The 20,326-nt window shown below is 38.9% G+C and overlaps 1 protein-coding gene across 1 annotated transcript; it reads right to left on the reverse strand.

The window, feature by feature from the left end:
* Positions 1-5,916: 5,916 nt before the first annotated feature.
* Positions 5,917-18,201, reverse strand: LOC102406679 (tripartite motif-containing protein 64-like). The gene is made up of 7 exons (XM_044943410.1): positions 18,018-18,201; positions 14,740-15,154; positions 14,142-14,237; positions 12,858-13,088; positions 12,077-12,099; positions 10,593-10,690; positions 5,917-6,630 (listed from the first exon to the last, which is right to left on the reverse strand). The coding sequence occupies exons 2-7, from the start codon at positions 15,148-15,150 to the stop codon at positions 6,137-6,139; spliced, it is 1,353 nt and encodes a 450-aa protein (XP_044799345.1). The 5' UTR covers positions 15,151-15,154; positions 18,018-18,201; the 3' UTR covers positions 5,917-6,136.
* Between the last annotated feature and the right edge of the window lie 2,125 nt (positions 18,202-20,326).

Below are 20,326 nucleotides of genomic sequence, written 5' to 3' on the forward strand. Positions count from 1 at the left end.
AGGCAAATTTGAAGTGGACAAACAGGAGATGGCAAGAGTAAATGTTGACATTCTAGGAATCAGCGAACTCAAATGGACTGGAATGGGTGAATTTAACTCAAATGACCCTTATACCTACTACTGCGGACAGGAATCCCTCAAAAGAAATGGAGTAGCCATCATGGTCAGCAAAAGAGTCCAAAATGCAGTACTTGGATGCAATCTCAAAAATGATAGAATGATCTCTGTTCGTTTCCAAGGCAAACCATTCAATATCACGATAATCCAAGCCTATGCCCCAACCAGTAATGCTGAAGAAGCTGAAGTTGAACGGTTCTATGAAGACCTACAAGACCTTTTAGAACTAACACTCAAAAAAGATGTCCTTTTCATTATAGGGGACTGGAATGCAAAAGTAGGAAGTCAAGAAACACCTGGGGTAACAGGCAAATTTGGCCTTGGAATACAGAATGAAGCAGGGCAAAGACAAATAGGGTTTTGCCAAGATAGCGTACTGGTCATAGCAAACACCCTCTTCCAACAACACAAGAGAAGACTCTACACATGGATATCACCAGATGGTCAACACCGAAACCAGACTGATTATATTCTTTGCAGCCAAAGATGGAGAAGCTCTATACAGTCAGCAAAAACAAGACCAGGAGCTGACTGTGGCTCAGATCATGAACTCCTTATTGCTAAATTCAGACGTAAATTGAAGAAAGTAGGGAAAACCACTAGACCATTCAGGTATGACCTAAGTCAAATCCCTTATGATTATACAGTGGAAGTGAGAAATAGATTTAAGGGACTAGATCTCATAGACAGAGTCCCAGATGAACCATGGACAGAGGTTCATGACACTGTACAGGAGACAGGGATCAAGACCATCCTCATGGAAAAGAAATGCAAAAAACAAAATGGCTGTCTGGGGAGGCCTTACAAATAGCTGTGAAAAGAACAGAAGCAAAAAGCAAAGGAGAAAAGGAAAAATATAAGCATCTGAATGCAGAGTTCCAAAGAATAGCAAGGAGAGATAGGAAAGCCTTCCTTGGTGATCAATGCAAAGAAATAGAGGAAAACAACAGAATGGGAAAGACTAGAGATCTCTTCAAGAAAATTAGAGATACCAAGGGAACATTTCATGCAAAGATGGGCTCAATAAAGGACAGAAACGATATGCACCTAACAGAAGCAGAAGATATTAAGAAGAGGTGGCAAGCATACACAGAAGAACTGTACAAAAAAGACCTTCACTACCCAGATAATCACGATGGTGTGATCAGGCACCCAGAGCCAGACATCCTGGAATTCAGCGAAGTCAAAAGGGCCTTAGAAAGCATCACTATGAACAAAGCTAGTGGAGATGATGGAATTCCAGTGGAGCTATTTCAAATCCTGAAAGATGATGCTGTGAAAGTGCTGCACTCAATATGCCAGCAAATTGGAAAACTCAGCAGTGGCCACAAGACTGGAAAAGGTCAGTTTTCATTCCAATCCCAAAGAAAGGCAATGCCAAGAATGCTCAAACTACCGCACAATTGCACTCATCTCACATGCTAGTAAAGTATTGCTCAAAACTTCCTGATGTTCAAGCTGGTTTTAGAAAAGGCAGAGGAACCAGAGATCAAATTGCCAACATCACTGGATCATGGAAAAAGCAAGAGAGTTCCAGAAAAACATCTATTTCTGCTTCATTGACTATGCCAAAGCCTTTGACTGTGTGGATCACAATAAACTGTGGAAAATTCTGAAAGAGATGGGAATACCAGACCACCTGACCTGCCTCTTGAGAAACCTATATACAGGTCAGGAAGCAACAGTTCGAACTGGACATGGAACAACAGACTGGTTCCAAATAGGAAAAGGAGTATGTCAAGGCTGTATATTGTCACCCTGCTTATTTAACTTATATGCAGAGTACATCATGAGAAACGCTGGGCTTGAAGAAGCACAAACTGGAATCAAGATTTCCAGGAGAAATATCAATAACCTCAGATATGCAGATGACACCACCCTTATGGCAGATTGTGAAGAGGAACTAAAAGGCCTCTTGATGAGAGTGAGGGAGGAGAGTGAAAAAGTTGGCTTAAAGCTCAACATTCAGAAAACGAAGATCATGGCATCCGGTCCCACCACTTCATGGGAAATAGATGGTGAAACAGTGGAAACAGTGTCTGTATTTATCTGGGCTCCAAAATCACTGCAGATGGTGATTGCAGCCATGAAATTAAAAGAAATTAAGACAGATAATGACATATGTTATCAAGAAATTGGAGGAAACAAAGCAATCATCGATTGCTTAAAAGTATGAAAGTTGATGTAGTCTCTTTGGAAAAATGTTAAGTATACGCTTTACGAGTCAACTATTTCACTCCTAGTTACACACTGGGTATCACTTCTCTTTCAATACAAAGATATGTATAATGTCTTCATGATAGCAGTATCTATGCTCACTCAATTGGAAATGAACATGTTCTTCAGTAGTAGAGAGAGTAAACTGTGGTATATTCATAGAGAACTATCATGAAACAAAATAATAAAAACACTGCATGCAACAAAGTGGATGAATCTCACCAACATAATTTTAAAGAAAAGAAACTACACAAAGAAGAGTATATGGTATGTGATTTCACTTACAAAAGCATTTCAAAAATTGATAGTGTCAGGGTATATTAATCACCAAGGTGTGATTAGCTTTATGGGAGAGGAGCTTAGAACTGGGTCAGGATTGTCAATAGAGGATTCGAAGTGGGAATATGATTGCTTGGTGTTATGAAACAGAACATTCATTTGACAATTTCTTCACCATTATTCCATCATGTATCAGTTCAGTTCAGTTCAGTCGCTCAGTCATGTCCGAGTCTTTGTGACCCTATGAATTGTAGCACACCAGGCCTCCCTGTCCATCAACAACTCCCGGAGTTCACTCAAACTCACGTCCATTGACTCGGTGATGCCATCCAGCCATCTGATCCTCTGTCGTCCCCTTCTCCTCCTGCCCCGAATCCCTCCCAGTATCACACTCTTTTCCAATGAGTCAACTCTTCGCATGAGGTGGCCAAAATACTGGAGTTTCAGCTTTAGCATCATTCCTTCCAAAGAACACCCAGGACTGATCTTCTTCAGAATGGACTGGTTGGATCTCCTTGCAGTCCAAGGGACTCTCAAGAGTCTTCTCCAACACCACAGTTCAAAAGCATCAATTCTTTGGCGCTCAGCTTTCTTCACAGACTAACTCTCACATCCATACAGGACCACTGGAAAAACCATAGCCTTGACTAGACAAACCTTTGTTAGCAAACTAATGTCTCTGCTTTTGAATATGCTATCTAGGTTGGTCATAACTTTCCTTTGAAGGAGTAAGCGTCTTTTAATTTCATGGCTGCAATCACCATCTGCAGTGATTTTGGAGCCCAGATAAATAAAGTCTGACATTGTTTCCCCATCTATTTCCCATGAAGTGATGGGACCAGATGCCATGATCTTTGTTTTCTGAATGTTGAACTTTAAGCCAAAATTTTCACTCTCCACTCTCACTTTCATCAAGAGGCTTTTTAGTTCCTCTTCACTTTCTGCCATAAGGGTAGTGTCATCTGCATGTCTGAGGTTATTGATATTTCTCCCAGAAATCTTGATTCCAGCTTGTGCTTTTTCCAGCCCAGCGTTTCTCATGATGTACTCTGCATAGAAGTTAAATAAGCAGGGTGACAATATACAGCCTTGACAGACTCCTTTTCCTATTTGGAACCAGTCTGTTCCATGTCCAGTTCGAACTGTTGCTTCCTGACCTGCATATAGGTTTCTCAAGAGGCAGGTCAGGTGGTCTGGTATTCCCATCTCTTTCAGAATTTTCCACAGTTTATTGTGATCTACATAGTCAAAGGCTTTGGCATAGTCAATAAAGCAGAAATAGATGTTTTTCTGGAACTCTCTTGCTTTTTCCATCATGTTTAGAGGCTACTATAAAAGGAAAGAATATTTTAGGGTCAGCAATGTGGAACTGTATACTTTTATTACATTTCCATATATATCGTATTCAGATATGGTTTCCTGCTTTTTGGATTCCAGTGACTTTTTTTTTTTAATTAAACAAATTTTTTTTAATTGGAGGCTAATGACTTTACAATATTGTGGTGGTTTTTGCAATACACTGACATGAATCAGCCCTGAGTGTACATGTGTTCCCCATCCTGAACCCCCTCCCACCACCCTCCCCATCCCATCCCTCAAGGTCATCCCAGTGCACTGGCGCTGAGCACCCTGCCTCATGCATCGAACCTGGACTGGCGCTCTGTTTCACATATGGTAATATACATGTTTCAATGCCATTCTTTCAAATCATCCCACCCTCGCCTTCTCCCACAGAGTCCAAAAGTCTGTTCTTTATCTCTGTGTCTCTTTCACTGTCTTGCATATAGGGTCATTGTTACCATCTTTCTAAATTCCATATATATGCCTTAATATACTGTGTTGGTGTTTTTCTTTCTGACTGACTTCAATCTGTATAATAGGCTCCCATTTCATCCACCTCATTAGAACTGATTCAAATACATTCTTTGTAATAGCTGAGTAATATTCCATTGTGTATATGTACCACAGTTTTCTTATCCATTCATCTGCTGATGGACACCTAGGTTGCTTCCATGTCCTAGCTATTGTAAACAGTGCTGTGATGAACATCAGGGTACACGTGCCTCTTTCAGTTCTCGTTTCCTCGGTGTTTATGCCCAACAGTGGGATTTCTGAGTCGTATGGCAGTTCTGTTTGGATTCCATTGACTTCTAAGGGCACTCTTTCCACCATATCATCACAAAAGAAGATAGGATTACACCACTGAACAGCACTTTCTAACCTGTGCTCAAATGGTCTCTTCTAATTACTTTGTTACTTAGTGAAGCCCATTTATTTTGCTTACTAAATGTGAAGTGTTGAGCTCAGTCTATTACTTTAGCTACATTTTAGAAAACCTTGTCAATGGTGGACTAATACATATTTATATGAATTCATTAATTCAGGCATTTTTCATTGATCCACCTAATACTTGTATTCTATATACTGCATTGGATAGTGAAAACATAAAAGATAAATATATAACATAATAGACATAAAATGCTAGGGATGATGTCAACAAAAGAGAGGAAACTGATTTACAGATTCACAAAAAATTCAATTATTTTGAGGTTTAAAATATCTACTGTAAAATTCTATTTTAGGACATCTCTTGTGGATCAGTAGATAAGAATCTTCCCCACAATGCAGGCAAAGGCGGGTTCAACGCTTGGTCAGGGAACTAGGATGACTTGCCCCGGAGCAACTAAACCTGCGTGCTGCAGCTACTGACCTTGCCTGCTCTGGAGCCACGTGCCACAGCTAAGACCTAGTGCAGGCAAACAAATAAGTAAAGTATTTTAGAGCTTCCCTAATAGCTCCGCTAGTAAAGAATGTGCCTCGCATGCAGGAGACCCGGGTTCGAATCCTGGATTGGGAAGATCCCCTGGAGAAGGAAATGTCAACCCACTCCAGTATTCCTGCCTGGGGAATCCCATGGACAGAGGAGCCTGGTGGGCTACAGTCCGTGGAGTCACAAAAGAGTCAGACATGACATAGCGACTAAACCACCACAAAAGATAAATACCGTCTTTTCCTTCTTGGAAATTTCCATCAAGTACTAAAATTATCTACTAATTTGAGGAAAGTTTGCTCAATGTTATGATGAGATGGTATATGCTTAGAGAGTTTGTAAACATTAATGGGCATTGGAAATTTGGGGGGGTGATTGATATGTTCTGGAATTAGATATTTCTGGTTTCACACTTTTTTATATATTTCTAGAAGACATTGAATCATGTGGTTTAAATGCAGTGATCTTTATGGTATATAATTTTTAGTTTAATAGAATTGTTACTTAAAAAGGAAGAAAGGCAATGGATTATATTCTATTAAATATTCCATAAAAAACTTTTATTAAAAGAAAGTTTAATTAACAAATTAATGCATAGAGCATGGTTATGCCATTTTGTAAACATACAATCATTATGTTACCTTAAGTAACAATGTTCTCGGACAGTCAGGTATCCTGTGGCCTCACATGAGGTTAAGGGCGACAATATTCCCAGAGAAGTTGTTTCAATAAATGGTCCCAGAAGTGGGAAAATCATGGAGACCTAAGGCAAAGGAAAGGCTTCAGAGGGGAGGAGATGGAGGAAGGAAGGAAACTATATATGAGGGAACTCCTGAAAACATCATAGAAGCTCACACCTCCATTGTCATAATCCAGAAACACGCCAATCCTACCCAGAGGCCTTTTCACATACTGAACTGAGGGCCGAGTGTTGGTGAAGAGACTATAATGATCATTCACATTCACATAAAAGAGAAGAAATGCTTCTTCAGAATCAATGCTGATACTGGTATCACTTGTCAAGATGTTTTTACAGACTCCCAGAATCCAGTTGGAGGACTGCGTCACATCCGCCTCCCAGTAATGCCTGCCGGAGGTGAAGGCCCGAGCTCCCCAGGCCACAAAACTCTCCCCACCCTGGGGCTGTCTGGACACGCCATGGTCGTCATCTCCAAACATCAGACTTGTATTATCCTCAGAAAGGCTCACATTATGAAAGGTCATTTTCTGATGCAGAACGTTATCCACTGCAGAGAGAACAAAAATCAGGTCAGCAACTGGGATTTCCATGTCATGAGAGATAGAATCTCTCGACTCAATAAATTCTTTCATTTTCCTTCCTCCAAGGAAACAAAAAACAAAGGGCAGATGAAGTTCAGACTGGTTTTCTGTGAAGAATAATTATTATTGGTATCTACAGCATATAGCGACTTCACTTTCACTTTTCACTTTCATGCGTTGGAGAAGGAAATGGCAACCCACTCCCGTGTTCTTGCCTAGAGAATCCCAGGGACGGGGGAGCCTGGTAGGCTGCCATCTATGGGGTCGCAGAGTCGGACACGACTGAAGTGACTTAGCAGCAGTAGCAGCAGCAACAGCATATAGAAACACCTCAAATCAACTAGCAAAAGGAAAAAAAGACATATGAAGAACTGTGTGAAATCTGATTTAATATCAGTCTCTTGATACTTTGCTGCAGGACTAACCTAAACATTCTTTTTTCTTTTGTTAGAAATTGTTTATTTCCTTTGTCTTTCAGTTCAGTTCAGTTCAGTCGCTCAGTCGTGTCCGACTCTGTGACCCCATGAATCGCAGCACACCAGGCCTCCTTTGTCTTTAATACCATGAAACATGTGGATGACATGTTACTATCATATGGACATTTATTGGGGTATATTCTGTACCAATTATTTTCAAAGGTCCAAAATTTTATGAAAAGGCATAAATGAATAATTTGGGAGCTTCTAAAAGTATGTTCTGAACTCATCCAATGAGGCCACCATCACCCTAATACCAAAACCTGATAAAGGCCACCAAAAAAGGAAACTACAGGCCAATATCACTGATGAACATAGATGCAAAAATCCTTAACAAAATTCTAGCAATCAGAATCCAACAACACATTAAAAAGATCATACATCATGACCAAGTTTGCTTTATCCCAGGGATGCAAGGATTCTTCAATATCCGCAAATCAATCAATGTAATACACCACATTAACAAATTGAAAAATAAAAGCCATATGATTATCTCAATAGATGCAGAGAAAGCCTTTGACAAAATTCAACATCCATTTATGATAAAAACCCTCCAGCAAGCAGGAATAGAAGGAACACACTTCAACATAATAAAAGCTATATATGACAACCCCACAGCAAACATTATCCTCAATGGTGAAAAATTGAAAGCATTTCCCCTAAAGTCAGGAACAAGACAAGGGTGCCCACTCTCACCACTACTATTCAACATAGTTTTGGAAGTTTTGGCCACAGCAATCAGAGCAGAAAAAGAAATAAAAGGAATCCAAATTGGAAAGGAAGAAGTAAAACTCTCACTGTTTGCAGATGACATGATCCTCTACATAGAAAACCCTAAAGACTCCACCAGAAAATTACTAGAACTAATCAATGAATAGAGTAAAGTTGCAGGATATAAACTCAACACACAGAAATCCCTTGCATTCCTATACACTAATAATGAGAAAATAGAAAGAGAAATTAAGGACACAATTCCATTCACCATTGCAATGAAAATAATAAAATACTTAGGAATATATCTACCTAAAGAAAAAAAAGACCTATATATAGAAAACTATAAAACACTGGTGAAAGAAATCAAAGAGGACACAAATAGATGGAGAAATATACCGTGTTCATGGATTGGAAGAATCGGTATAGTGAAAATGAGTATACTACCCAAAGCAATCTATAGATTCAATGCAATCCCTATCAAGCTACCAACAGTGTTCTTCACAGAGCTAGAACAAATAATTTCACAATTTGTATGGAAATACAAAAAAACCTCGAATAGCCAAAGCAATCTTGAGAAAGAAGAATGGGACTGGAGGAATAAACCTGCCTGACTTCAGGCTCTACTACAAAGCCACAGTCATCAAGACAGTACGGTACTGGCACAAAGACAGAAATATAGATCAATGGAACAAAATAGAAAGCCCAGAGATAAACCCATGCACCTATGGACACCTTATCTTTGACAAAGGAAGCAAGAACATACAATGGAGAAAAGACAATCTGTTTAACAAGTGGTGCTGGTAAAACTGGTCAACCACTTGTAAAAGAATGAAACTAGAACACTTTCTAACACCATACACAAAATAAACTCAAAATGGATTAAAGATCTAAATGTAAGACCAGAAACTATAAAACTCTTAGAAGAGAACATAGGCAAAATACTCTCTGATATAAATCACAGCAGGATCCTCTATGACCCACCTCCCAGAATACTGGAAATAAAAGCAATGGGACCTAATTAAAATTAAAAGCTTCTGCACAACAAAGAAAACTATAAGCAAGGTGAAAAGACAGCCTTCAGAATGGGAGAAAATAATAGCAAATGAAGCAGCTGACAAAAAACTAATCTCAAATATATGCAAGCAACTCCTGCAGCTCAATTCCAGAAAAATAAACGACCCAATCAAAAAAATGGGCCAAAGAACTAAATAGACATTTCTCCAGAGAAGACATACAGATGGGTAACAAACACATGAAAAGATGCTCAACATCACTCATTATCAGAGAAATGCAAATCAAAACCACAATGAGGGACCATTTCACGCCAGTCAGAATGGCTGCTATCCAAAAGTCTACAAGCAATAAATGATGGAGAGGGTGTGGAGAAAACAGAACCTCTTACACTGTTGGTGGGAATGCAAACTAGTACAGCCACTATGGATAACAGTGTGGAGATTCCTTAAAAACCTGGAAATAGAACTGCCAAACGACACAGCAATCCACTGCTGGGCATAAACACCGAGGAAACCAGAACTGAAAGAGTCACGTATACCCCAATGTTCATTGCAGCACTGTTTATAATAGCCAGGGCACAGAAGCAGCCTATATGTCCATCAGCAGATGAATAGATAAGAAATCTGTGGTACATATATACAATGGAATATTACTCAGCCATTAAAAATAATCCATTTGAATCAGTTCTAATGAGGTGGATGAAACCGGAGCCTACTATACAGAGTGAAGTCAGCCAGAAAGAAAAACACCAATACAGTATAATAAAGCATATATATGGAATTTAGAAAGATGGTAATGATAACCCTGTATGCAAGACAGCAAAAGAGACACAGATATATAGAGCAGTCTTTTGGACTCTGGGAGAGGGTGAGGGTGGGATGATTTGGGGGAATGGCATTGAAACATGTATATTATCATATGTGAAATGAATCACCAGTCCAGGTTTGATCCATGATATAGGATGCTCAGGGCTGGTGCACTGGGATGAGCCAGAGGGATGGTATGGGGAGGGTAGTGGGAGGGGGATTCAGGATGGGGAACACTTGTACATCCGTGGCGGACTCATGTTGATGTACGGCAAAACCAAAACAATATAGTAAAGTAAAAACAAATAAATAAAAATATTATTTTATAAATAACAAATAAAATAAAATATTTTTTAAAAATTAAAAATAAATAAATAAAAGTATGTTCTGGCTAACCATGTTCACATATCCTTCAGTTGTTTTGAGATTGATCCAATAGCAATACAATCATTCTACTTAAGCCATTTTAGTCTTTCTTGTTGATTTTTTCTGATAGCAAATATTCTTTTACAATGCAGTTTTTTATAAAGGCAGTTATAATATAGAGCATATTAGAACCCAGCAAGGACATATTTAACTTTCAAGAGTGAAATAACTGAGTAAACAAAATATTGATTGATATTTTGATTAATTGATCATCACAAAACTAAATTCTATTTCTTTGTAATCACATGAGCAACCTGGTTGTTCTTTTCTTGCTCTGTCTATGACATAAATATATGTCTGGCTTTAAATCGTCAGTAAACTGTAGGTTGCAAAGCTCAACTGCAATCGTATTAATATAGGCAGAAAATATGTAGCAACTTTGTAAAGTTATGTACTAACTTGATGTCAGAAAAAGTAAAATAAGAGAAGAAAGTTCCTTCCTAGGAAGCTCTCATGAAACACAGTCCTGATCACCACACGGATGACTCTTACCTCTGAAGTTGTTCAGCATGTCTAGGATTCCAGGGACAGGCCAACAAGTGAGCTCTGGGTTCACTGACTGAGGCTTCTGCATCTCTACCAAGTCAGTCCTGTAACAAATGACATCAATATATGTCAAGGCCAAAGGCTAATCATATGAACATTAAAAAAAAAAATTATTCCTGTATATGTTGTCATAATTCTCTTATTTTTTGGTTAATTGCATATGTATTATATTCTACACACTTGGGAATATAAAAATGTTACTATATTCTTTTCTAAATGTAAGTTATATCAAATTGCAACTTCCCCATTCTTCCAAGACATGATTTCAGTTTTCAACTCATTGAACTTCATTCCCTCCCTCTATTCCATCTCAGGTAATGCAAAGATCCTGGGCAGTTTACAGAGACCAGAAAATTCAGGAAATTCCTTTGAGACTTGAGATAGCAAGTAGTCATCAAGGATACATTCTATTAACACAAGGAAGAGTTCACTGAGCGAGACAGCTTTGCTCTTGTCAGCCCAGCAAGGGAATCCAATTCAAGCCTGGCTTCCCTGGTCCTGGAAGCCTAGTATCCCAGAGAACACGAGGAAGCCCTCCCTCTGAGGTCCTGCGTACAAGAGGGCTTGCTGTGATGAAACAGGCTGAGTCACTGCTACTCCTAGGAACAAAATCATAGCACTTTTTTCCATTCTTAGGGAATCTCCCTCTTCACTCTCTTATTCGTCTTCCAACTCCCTATGGTAGGTGCTTCCTTTTTGATAGCTTAGAAAATTCCCTTCACTAAAGTTTATTGTGAGCTTCCCAGATGGTGCTAGTAGTAAAGAACCCGCCTGCCAATGAAGGAGACATGAAACATGGGTTTGGTCCCTGGGTCAAGAAGATCCTCTGGAGTAGGGCATGCCAACTTACTCCAGTATTCTTGCCCAGAAAATTCCATGGAGCCTGGAGGGTTTCAATCCATGGGCTCACAAAGAGCCAGACACGGCTTAGTGCATATATATGTCAATTCCATATTCTCAAACTATCACTCCAACCATCCCTCCACTCTGGTTCTGAATGGAAAATGCTTAGAAAAAACTTTAAGAAAGATCCAAAAGGTAAAACTTGAAAATGCCAAATAACAATGAACTATTTACATATTATTTAAATTGCATTTATCTATTAGGTGTTGCCTGGAGAATCCCACGGACAGAGGAGCCTGGCAGGCTTCAGTCCATAGAGTCACAAAGAGTTGGACAGGACTGAAGCAACTTAGCACACACAAACACACACACATAAGTAGTCTACAAATGGCTTAAAGTGTATGGGAGCATGCTTATAAGATATCTGCAAATACTATGCATTTTCAATAAGAGACTTTGCATTCTGGAATTTAGATATTCAGGAGGAGCTGAAAGCAATTTCCAATGGTACCAAGAAAGAAATGTGTAACCCACTTAATCAAACAGAGAAAGTTGATCAGAATTAAAAATCATTAATTTATACTCACATCTCTGATACATTTCCCAAGGCCTGCAATGAAAAAAAAAAAAAAAGATGATGTTAATCATGAGAGTTCTGTCCTTTCACATCTTCTGTACTATTCCTGATTGTTCAATAACGTATTGTTTTTCTAATTCTCTTCTAAGGAACAATCAGAAGCCATCTTAATAACAGAGCTTAAAGTAAAACATGATGGGCTTCCTCGGGGCACATTAAGGAAGGAAGGAGGCCAGGAAGAGTGTGTTCAATGATGCAGCCACATCTAGGATTCCAATGTCACTCATTGCCCATGCCACTCCCAAGGAGCGATCTCACCATCTATGATAACAATTAAAGCAAAAATGGGAACCATATAAGACGAACTCTAGAGTGCCTTGAAACTAATGACCAATTCTGACAATCTTGCTTAGAAAATGGGCAAAACCTTAATGTCTGCACTAAGTTTGGGATAACAGCAAGTGACAGAGGTTTAGGATAACATCTACTGAGATTTATTCCAAGAAGTTAACTTGACCCCTGGTCACAGAATATTGCTGATTTTGGATCATCTGTCTGAATAGTACTCTGGATCAAACCGAACATATCTGGCCCTATGTTAGCTAGAAAAAGGGCAAAAATCTTCCTAAGATTACCATGATATGATAAAACAGGGGATTTGACAAACGCAATAATGGGGGTCAGGGAGCACCATCCCTTAGCTGAGAGTAACAGCATATGCAGGGAACATTTCAGTGGCACAGCAGCTCGTCCAGAAGAGTGTTTCTCTGTCTGAAACCCTCCTTTCTCACCTGGAGCAGCTCCATGTCCGGCTTGTGGCACAACTCAGTCAGCTCTCTGTACATTTCTTTCAGACTTTCTCTGTACTGAGACAATGTGAACACACTCTCCTTGAGTCGGTGACAAATCTCGTTTGCTTCTCGCTCCAGGGCCTCCAGGTGCAGTTGCTCCTCCCCCTGGAGCATTGGATGCATCCTCTGATATTCAAGTTTGATCATCTCTTTCCTTAAGGCCACAAACTTCTGAGGGGATAGTGGATTCAAAGCATTGATTATGTTCACATTCAAAAGAAAATCTCAAATATTATTTCCCAAATATCATCAAAAAAGCTCTTGAAAAATTTTTGCCTAACACATCAAAAAGTCTTGAATATTTGTTGGTCCTTCCTGTCCATCCTTTCTCTTAGTGCTTAGTCTCTGTTTGTGTATAAATCAAGCAATATGAGTGGTCCCAGGCTCTCTTCCTAGGAGGATTCTTCAGGGTTCTTCAGATCAGTCCCTCAGTTGTGTCCAACTCTTTGCCATCCCATAGACTGCAGCACGCCAGGCCTCCCTGTCCAACACCAACTCCCAGAACTTGCTCAAACTCATGTCCATCGAGTCAGTGATCATCCAACCATCTCAGCCTCTGTCATCCCCCTCTCCTCCAGCCCTCAATCTTTCCCAGAATCAGGGTCTTTTCCAATAAGTCAGTTCTTCCCATCAGGTGGTCAAACCACTGGAGTTTTAGTTTCAGCATCAGTCCTTCCAAAAAATATTCAGGACTAATTTCTTTTAGGATGGACTGGTTGGATCTCCTTGAAGTCCAAGGGGCTCTCAAGAGTCTTCTCCAAAACCTCAGGGTTCTTACTCTATCAATTATTTCCTTTCTAACCTGAATGTTGTTTTTGTCTTTTTTTCTTTCCCTGATTTTTCCAAGTATTCTTCTATGAGGCAAATCCCACTTAGTAAAGTTTTTAAAATATGCTCTGTTTTCCCTCTAGGTACTACTCTCCTCTCCTTCTCAGTCACACTGAGTGCAATGTTGTCTTATACTTCAAGTCTGAGAACATTCATTCAAACCTTCAAAATTGGCCTAGGCATGCTTTTCATGCTTTGGTTCTCCTACATACCAGTATTCTTCGAACTAGAATGCATAGGCCTGTTCTAATTGTGATTACTGATAGGTCATTTGAAAACAATACTTTTCCAAAAAAGAGACCAATATCCTTTAAGGGGAACTTATATTGACCTAAACATCTAAGCTAGCATTCTATCAATATCTATACAAATAAATAGGAATATTTTTATTCTTACCTTAAATGACCGAGCTTTTTTAGCTTCCTGAGTCAGAATGAGTTGCACTTTTTCTCTCATTCCCCATAAATAATCCATTCTATTCAGAAGTTTCTCCTGAAAAATACCCATGAGATTTAGTGACATGAAAGATGACATCATAAGTTTTATCCCCTTATTCATGAGCAAAGGCAGTTGTTGGTAACACAGAAATCTTGAGTTAGAGTACTGTGGTCCTGTTTTCCCACTGAATCTAATTTGATTGGAACATTTCAGTGTTAAAGTGACAGAAACGCATACTAGAGAATTGGGGGAACTTAAAAGATGATGAAATCCTTTTCCTAAGAAATTGACACTCAGACTCTAATACAGCGCAAGTAAGAAAGCCTCAAGCTCCCATCAGAAGCCTGTGTCCCTGGCGCCACCCTTCCCGGGATGCTGCATTTCTACATGTGTGGACAATTGGGCAACAACACTGAGAGCACACATTATATGTGAGGATCCACATTCAGAAATCCCACCTCCACTATCTCCATCCCCACCACCATCACAGCATCCTCGTCTTCCTCTCTGACTTAGGAGCCTCTAGATCCCAAACTGCTCTAGAGGCATCACCTACCCGGGACTCCTCAGCAGCCCTGTGTATTGGGCTGTGGCTGTGAGCTGCGTGCTCGGGGCGTTCAGAGCAGGGCCCACAGAGCAGGGTCTGGTCAACCTCACAGAAGAGGCCTTTGGCTTCCTGGTGTGTCACACAGATCTGCTCCTCAGAGCTGTGGTCGTGGTCAACTTTGGTCTGTCTGGCAAGGGAAGCCAGCCTCTTGAGGACAATATTGGTTTGGAAATCAGGGCTCTCTGCTATTCCCCTGCACTCAGGGCAGCTCCTTGGAGTCTGGCCTTCTTCCCAGCAAAGGCTGAGACAGGGACGGCAGAAGCTGTGCCCACAGTCTATGGTGATGGGGTCCAAGAAGCAGTTCATGCAGATGGAGCAGGTGAGTTCACTCTGGAAGGCTTCCAGTGTGTCTGAATCCATGTTTCTAAAAATGAAAGAGAGAAATAGAGAGTACAAGAGAGAGAAAGTCTTTCTTCTGCCCTGATCAGGGAAAATAAATCCTTTGGACAAAGTCTTGTCTTGAACTCCTAATTAATTTCCATATTTACTTACCCCCCAATACAAATCTAGAAATGTTGAATACAGAGAGGTTGGGATCATGGTTTGATACAAATGATGAAATTAGATAGAGAGCCCCTAACATCTTTTTTTGTATAAAATAAACCATGATCTCAGTCATACCTAAATTACATGGAAAAGCTAAAGATTAGATCAGAGGGTAAATGTTAGGATGATTCCAGAGTTACTTTTATTAGCTGATTGGTTTAGAAGTACATATGTATTCTCAGTCTGTCTCTATCTTTCTTTCTGGCTCTTCATGACTCACTGACTAGATCCTGAACCTGCACACACTTCATCTCTACGCTAATGTTCTCTTTTGCTTTGAAGTATAACATGTGCTTCTTTTAAAGACAAGTAAAATTGTTTGCAAACATTTTAAACTTAATATAATCAATGCTGGCTTTAATTTTGAAGTTCTGAAACTATAAACATTTCAGTGTTTGCTTCCAACTTAAATAGTAAAACTCCTTCCTTTAAGACAAAAAGAAATAAAAAAAAATATGTTTTATCTAGTTCAGGAAAACTATTTTTCCTGAAATCAGTTTAGATCATCAGAGTTGGTCATATTTTGAACTAGTGAACATTCAAGCTACAACAATAATCACTAAAAATTAATCAGCTGGTTTTTAAAACAAAAGAAAAATGTTTGAATGTACACAAGGTTTCCTGTCTACACTAGAAATTCCAGAGTTGTAGTTAATGTAAGCAATTTCATATCCTCTTTGTTTCTAATATTTCTTTCTTTGACAAATGCCACTTCTTGGGAGTCCCTATTGGTTGATTGGATCCATTCTGAAAACTTCAATTCCAGACTGCAAACTAATGGTTTTAAAAAGGTAACAAGTATGATCTTTACAAGAAGGTATTCTGATTAATTTCGCCCATTTAACTCATGCTCTTCTTTGTAAAGTCTATGAAATGTATACATCATGTTGAACACTTTAGGAGTTCTATGGGTTTTATAAATACTCATGTTTTTAGGAATGTCTTTTAAGACCTAAACACATCTAATGACCTAAAAGGTAGTGGAAAATAAAAATGATTAAATAACTTAATATTACAGATAAAATATCTGCAACAGATATTTTCAATATTGGTGTCATCTTCCAAACCTAAGAAAACTACCTGCTTGCTTGAACAAGAGCCAATCTAATCTTTAATTAAATTAAAGATTTAATTAAGACAAATATTTAAATGGAAAATATTTGGATAAAGGAAAGTGGGCATGAAGATATAATTTCAGTTATCACACATTGTGACTAAGTATTTGGTTTAACTACACGATTCTTGTTATCTTCCCTGTCTATGAGAAGTTGAATGTAACAGGCTACTTCTTTCCAAGGCTGAAAATTTAGCTCTGGTCAAAAGAGACAGAAAGTAAACCCTTGCTTAATTAAACAATTATAACATCAGGTTTAAGATGCCTTTGGAAAAATTATGAGCAGTGATGTGTGCAGTTATATTTATAGGTAGAAATTATTGAGAGGGCCATTACAGACTTCTGATCAATGACCACAAAATGTTCAGTAGTATAGAACCTAACGCCATGGACTAAAATGTCCATCAAATAAGGACAGAGTTTGATGAAGAGGAAATACAGTAAGCTCAGTTTAGAATGGGCTAGAAACTGGCAAAGAATTCATTATGAATATAATCACTTCTATACTGATAACATTAATGATCATGATAATATGAAAATAATAGGAGAACCTAATACGTGTTGCTTACTATTTCTAGGCATTGGATTAGATCAATTTCATTAGATCCAATTCATTAGATCCAATTTCATTGGATCATGGGGATTGGATTAAGTAGGTTTCAACGGTTTGACTTCAATAAATGGCATCCAAAATCTAATCAATCAACTTTTCCAAATCTAATCATGTGCACCTATAAGGGCTAATAACTCTATAGCTTGTTAAGAAATGGGCGTGGTCCTCAGATCATATATAAAGCATCCAGCAAAGATCCAAGCTCTTTTTCTCCAGATGTCAGAGCTGTTGTGTTTGGAGTTGGCTGGTCTGTAGATACTTTTGAGTTTCTGCCACAAGAAGGTGAGTACCTAAACTCCAACCTGAATTTAACAGAGTTACTTACTGCATAAGACTGGAAAATTTCTATATAAATTAAATAATAATTTATTTTTATTTAAATAAATTAAATAATAAAATAAATATTTAAATAAATTAAATAATAAAATAAAAAATAAATAAATAAAATAGTTATATAATTTTATTTATTTATTTTTTCTTTTATTTTATTTTTAAACCTGAAACACTGTATTAGTTTTGCCAAACATCAAAACGAATCCACCACAGGTATACATGTGCTCCCCATCCTGAACCCTCCTCCCTCCTCCCTCCCCACACCATCCCTCTGGGTCATCCCAGTGCACCAGCCCCAAGCATCCAGTATCGTGCATTGAACCTGGACTGGCAACTCGTTTCATACATGATATTACACATGTGTAATATATAACTATTTTAATCTTCTGAACAATGCTAACCAGTTTTCTATTTTTACCCCCAATCTGTAAGGAAGTGACTTGACATAGAGTGAGTAAAATAAGTAATTTGTCTACAAATCTCACATGGAATAAATGCTTGATTCAGTGCTCACATATAGATATTACTGTTGAAATTTAAAAAAATATTTTTTGTCCACAATTACCATTACAGTTTACTTAATTGAACATAGAAGAATCATTGTACCTTCATCAAATTCACCTTTGGGTTCTGTTAATGAAATTTTCCAGTCTTATGCAGTAAGTAACTCTGTTATATTCAGGTTGGAGTTTAGGTACTCACCTTCTTGTGGCAGAAACTCAAAAGTATCTACAGACCAGCCAACTCCAAACACAACAGCTCTGACGTCTGGAGAAAAAGAGCTTGGATCTTTGCTGGATGCTTTATATATGATCTGAGGACCACGCCCATTTCTTAACAAGCTATAGAGTTATTAGCCCTTATAGGTGCACATGATTAGATTTGGAAAAGTTGATTGATTAGATTTTGGATGCCATTTATTGAAGTCAAACCGTTGAAACCTACTTAATCCAATCCCCATGATCCAAGCTTTGGTAAAATGTAATGACATTACTTTACACTTGTAATCCATGAAGTTGTTGTTTGGAAAATAAATGAACTCCCCAAATATGAATTTCCTCTCTCCATTTAATGAACTATATTATAGTCCTAATTGCATTGACTCATCACCCACTAAATTTATGTATGTCTGAGTTTGCCTGCGTTCCTTCCGTGACAACCCTTCAGAACGTGGAATCCTTCGCATTCCGTTTTTCAACCCCCAAGCTCCTCAATAACACCACTGCTCTGGTCCTCATAACCTTCTACTCTTTGGTGACGATGACTGTTCTCAACCTCATCTGAACTGAATTTCTCTCAAATTTTATTCTTTTCATTCAGTCCTCCATGAAATTCTTTCCTCTAAGATTTGGGTTTTTTTGTTTGTTTTGTATGTGCATATTTGGTTACACACTATTGCCTTTTTTCAGTCCGTAACTGCACACACAATAGCTGTTAATGACTGCTTTCTAAAACTGTCCCTTTTCTTCCCTCCCTGCATATGATTTCATTCCCACTCATTCAAGAATAGAAAGATTGATAGTTTGTTGCAAAATTAGTGATTACATCATAGTTTTATACTATGCTGCTAAGTCACTTCAGTCGTGTCTGATTCTGTGCGACCTCATAGACGGCAGCCCACCAGGCTCCCCCGTCCCGGGGATTCTCCAGGCAAGAACATTAGAGTGGGTTGCCATTTCCTTCTCCAATGCATGAAAGTGAAAAGTGAAAGTGAAGTATGATTGACTAAAAAAGTCCTAGACAATTTGAGAAAGAAATATGATATTGACTGTTAAGTATGGGCAGCTATCTCTTAAGGCTTTCTTTTTTACTGTGTTTTCATTCTAGCCTTCAAAAACACTTTCTTACTTTAACCCAAGATGGGTCATAGTGCTTCACTCAAGGAAGGAGAGTAGACATGAAAATTTCTTTATTTACTTTAAAATTTTTATTGAAATATCATTGATTTACAATGTTGTTTTAGTTTGAGTTATATAGCAAAGTGAATCACTTACACATATACATATAGCCACTGTTTTTTAAAGAAAATTTTCCCATATATATCAATAGAGAGTGATGAGTAGAGTTCCCTGTGTGATACAGTGGGCCCTTCAGTTCAGTTCAGTCGCTCAGTCGTGTCTGACTCTTTGCAATCCCATGAATCGCAGCACACCAGGCCTCCCTGTCCATCACCAACTCCCGGAGTTCACTCAGACTCTCGTCCATCGAGTCAGTGATGCCATCCAGCCATCTCATGCTCTGTCGTCCCCTTCTCCTGCTGCCCCCAATCCCTCCCAGCATCAGAGTCTTTTCCAATGAGTCAACTCTTCGCATGAGGTGGCCAAAGTACTGGAGTTTCAGCTTTAGCATCATTCCTTCCAAAGAAATCCCAGGGCTGATCTCCTTCAGAATAGACTGGTTGGATCTCCTTGCAGTCCAAGGGACTCTCAAGAGTCTTCTCCAACACCACAGTTCGAAAGCATCAATTCTACGGCGCTCAGCTTTCTTCACAGTCCAACTCTCACATCCGTATATGACCACTGGAAAAACCATACCCTTGACTAGACGGACCTTTGTTGGCAAAGTAATGTCTCTGCTTTTCAATATGCTATCTAGGTTGGTCATAACTTTCCTTCCAAGAGTAAGCGTCTTTTAATTTCATGGCTGCAGTCACCATCTGCAGTGATTTTGGAGCCCCCCAAAATAAAGTCTGACACTGTTTCCACTGTTTCCCCATCTATTTCCCATGAAGTGATGGGACCAGATGCCATGATCTTCATTTTCTGAATGTTGAGCTGTAAGCCAACTTTTTCACTCTCCTCTTTCACTTTCATCAAGAGGCTCCTTAGTTCTTCACTTTCTGCCATAAGGGTGGTGTCATCTGCATATCTGAGGTTATTGAGATTTCTCCCAGCAATCTTGATTCCAGCTTGTGCTTCTTCCAGCCCAGT

Source organism: Bubalus bubalis, chromosome 5 (genome assembly GCF_019923935.1).
Source record: "Bubalus bubalis isolate 160015118507 breed Murrah chromosome 5, NDDB_SH_1, whole genome shotgun sequence".
Classification (NCBI taxonomy): domain Eukaryota; kingdom Metazoa; phylum Chordata; class Mammalia; order Artiodactyla; family Bovidae; genus Bubalus; species Bubalus bubalis.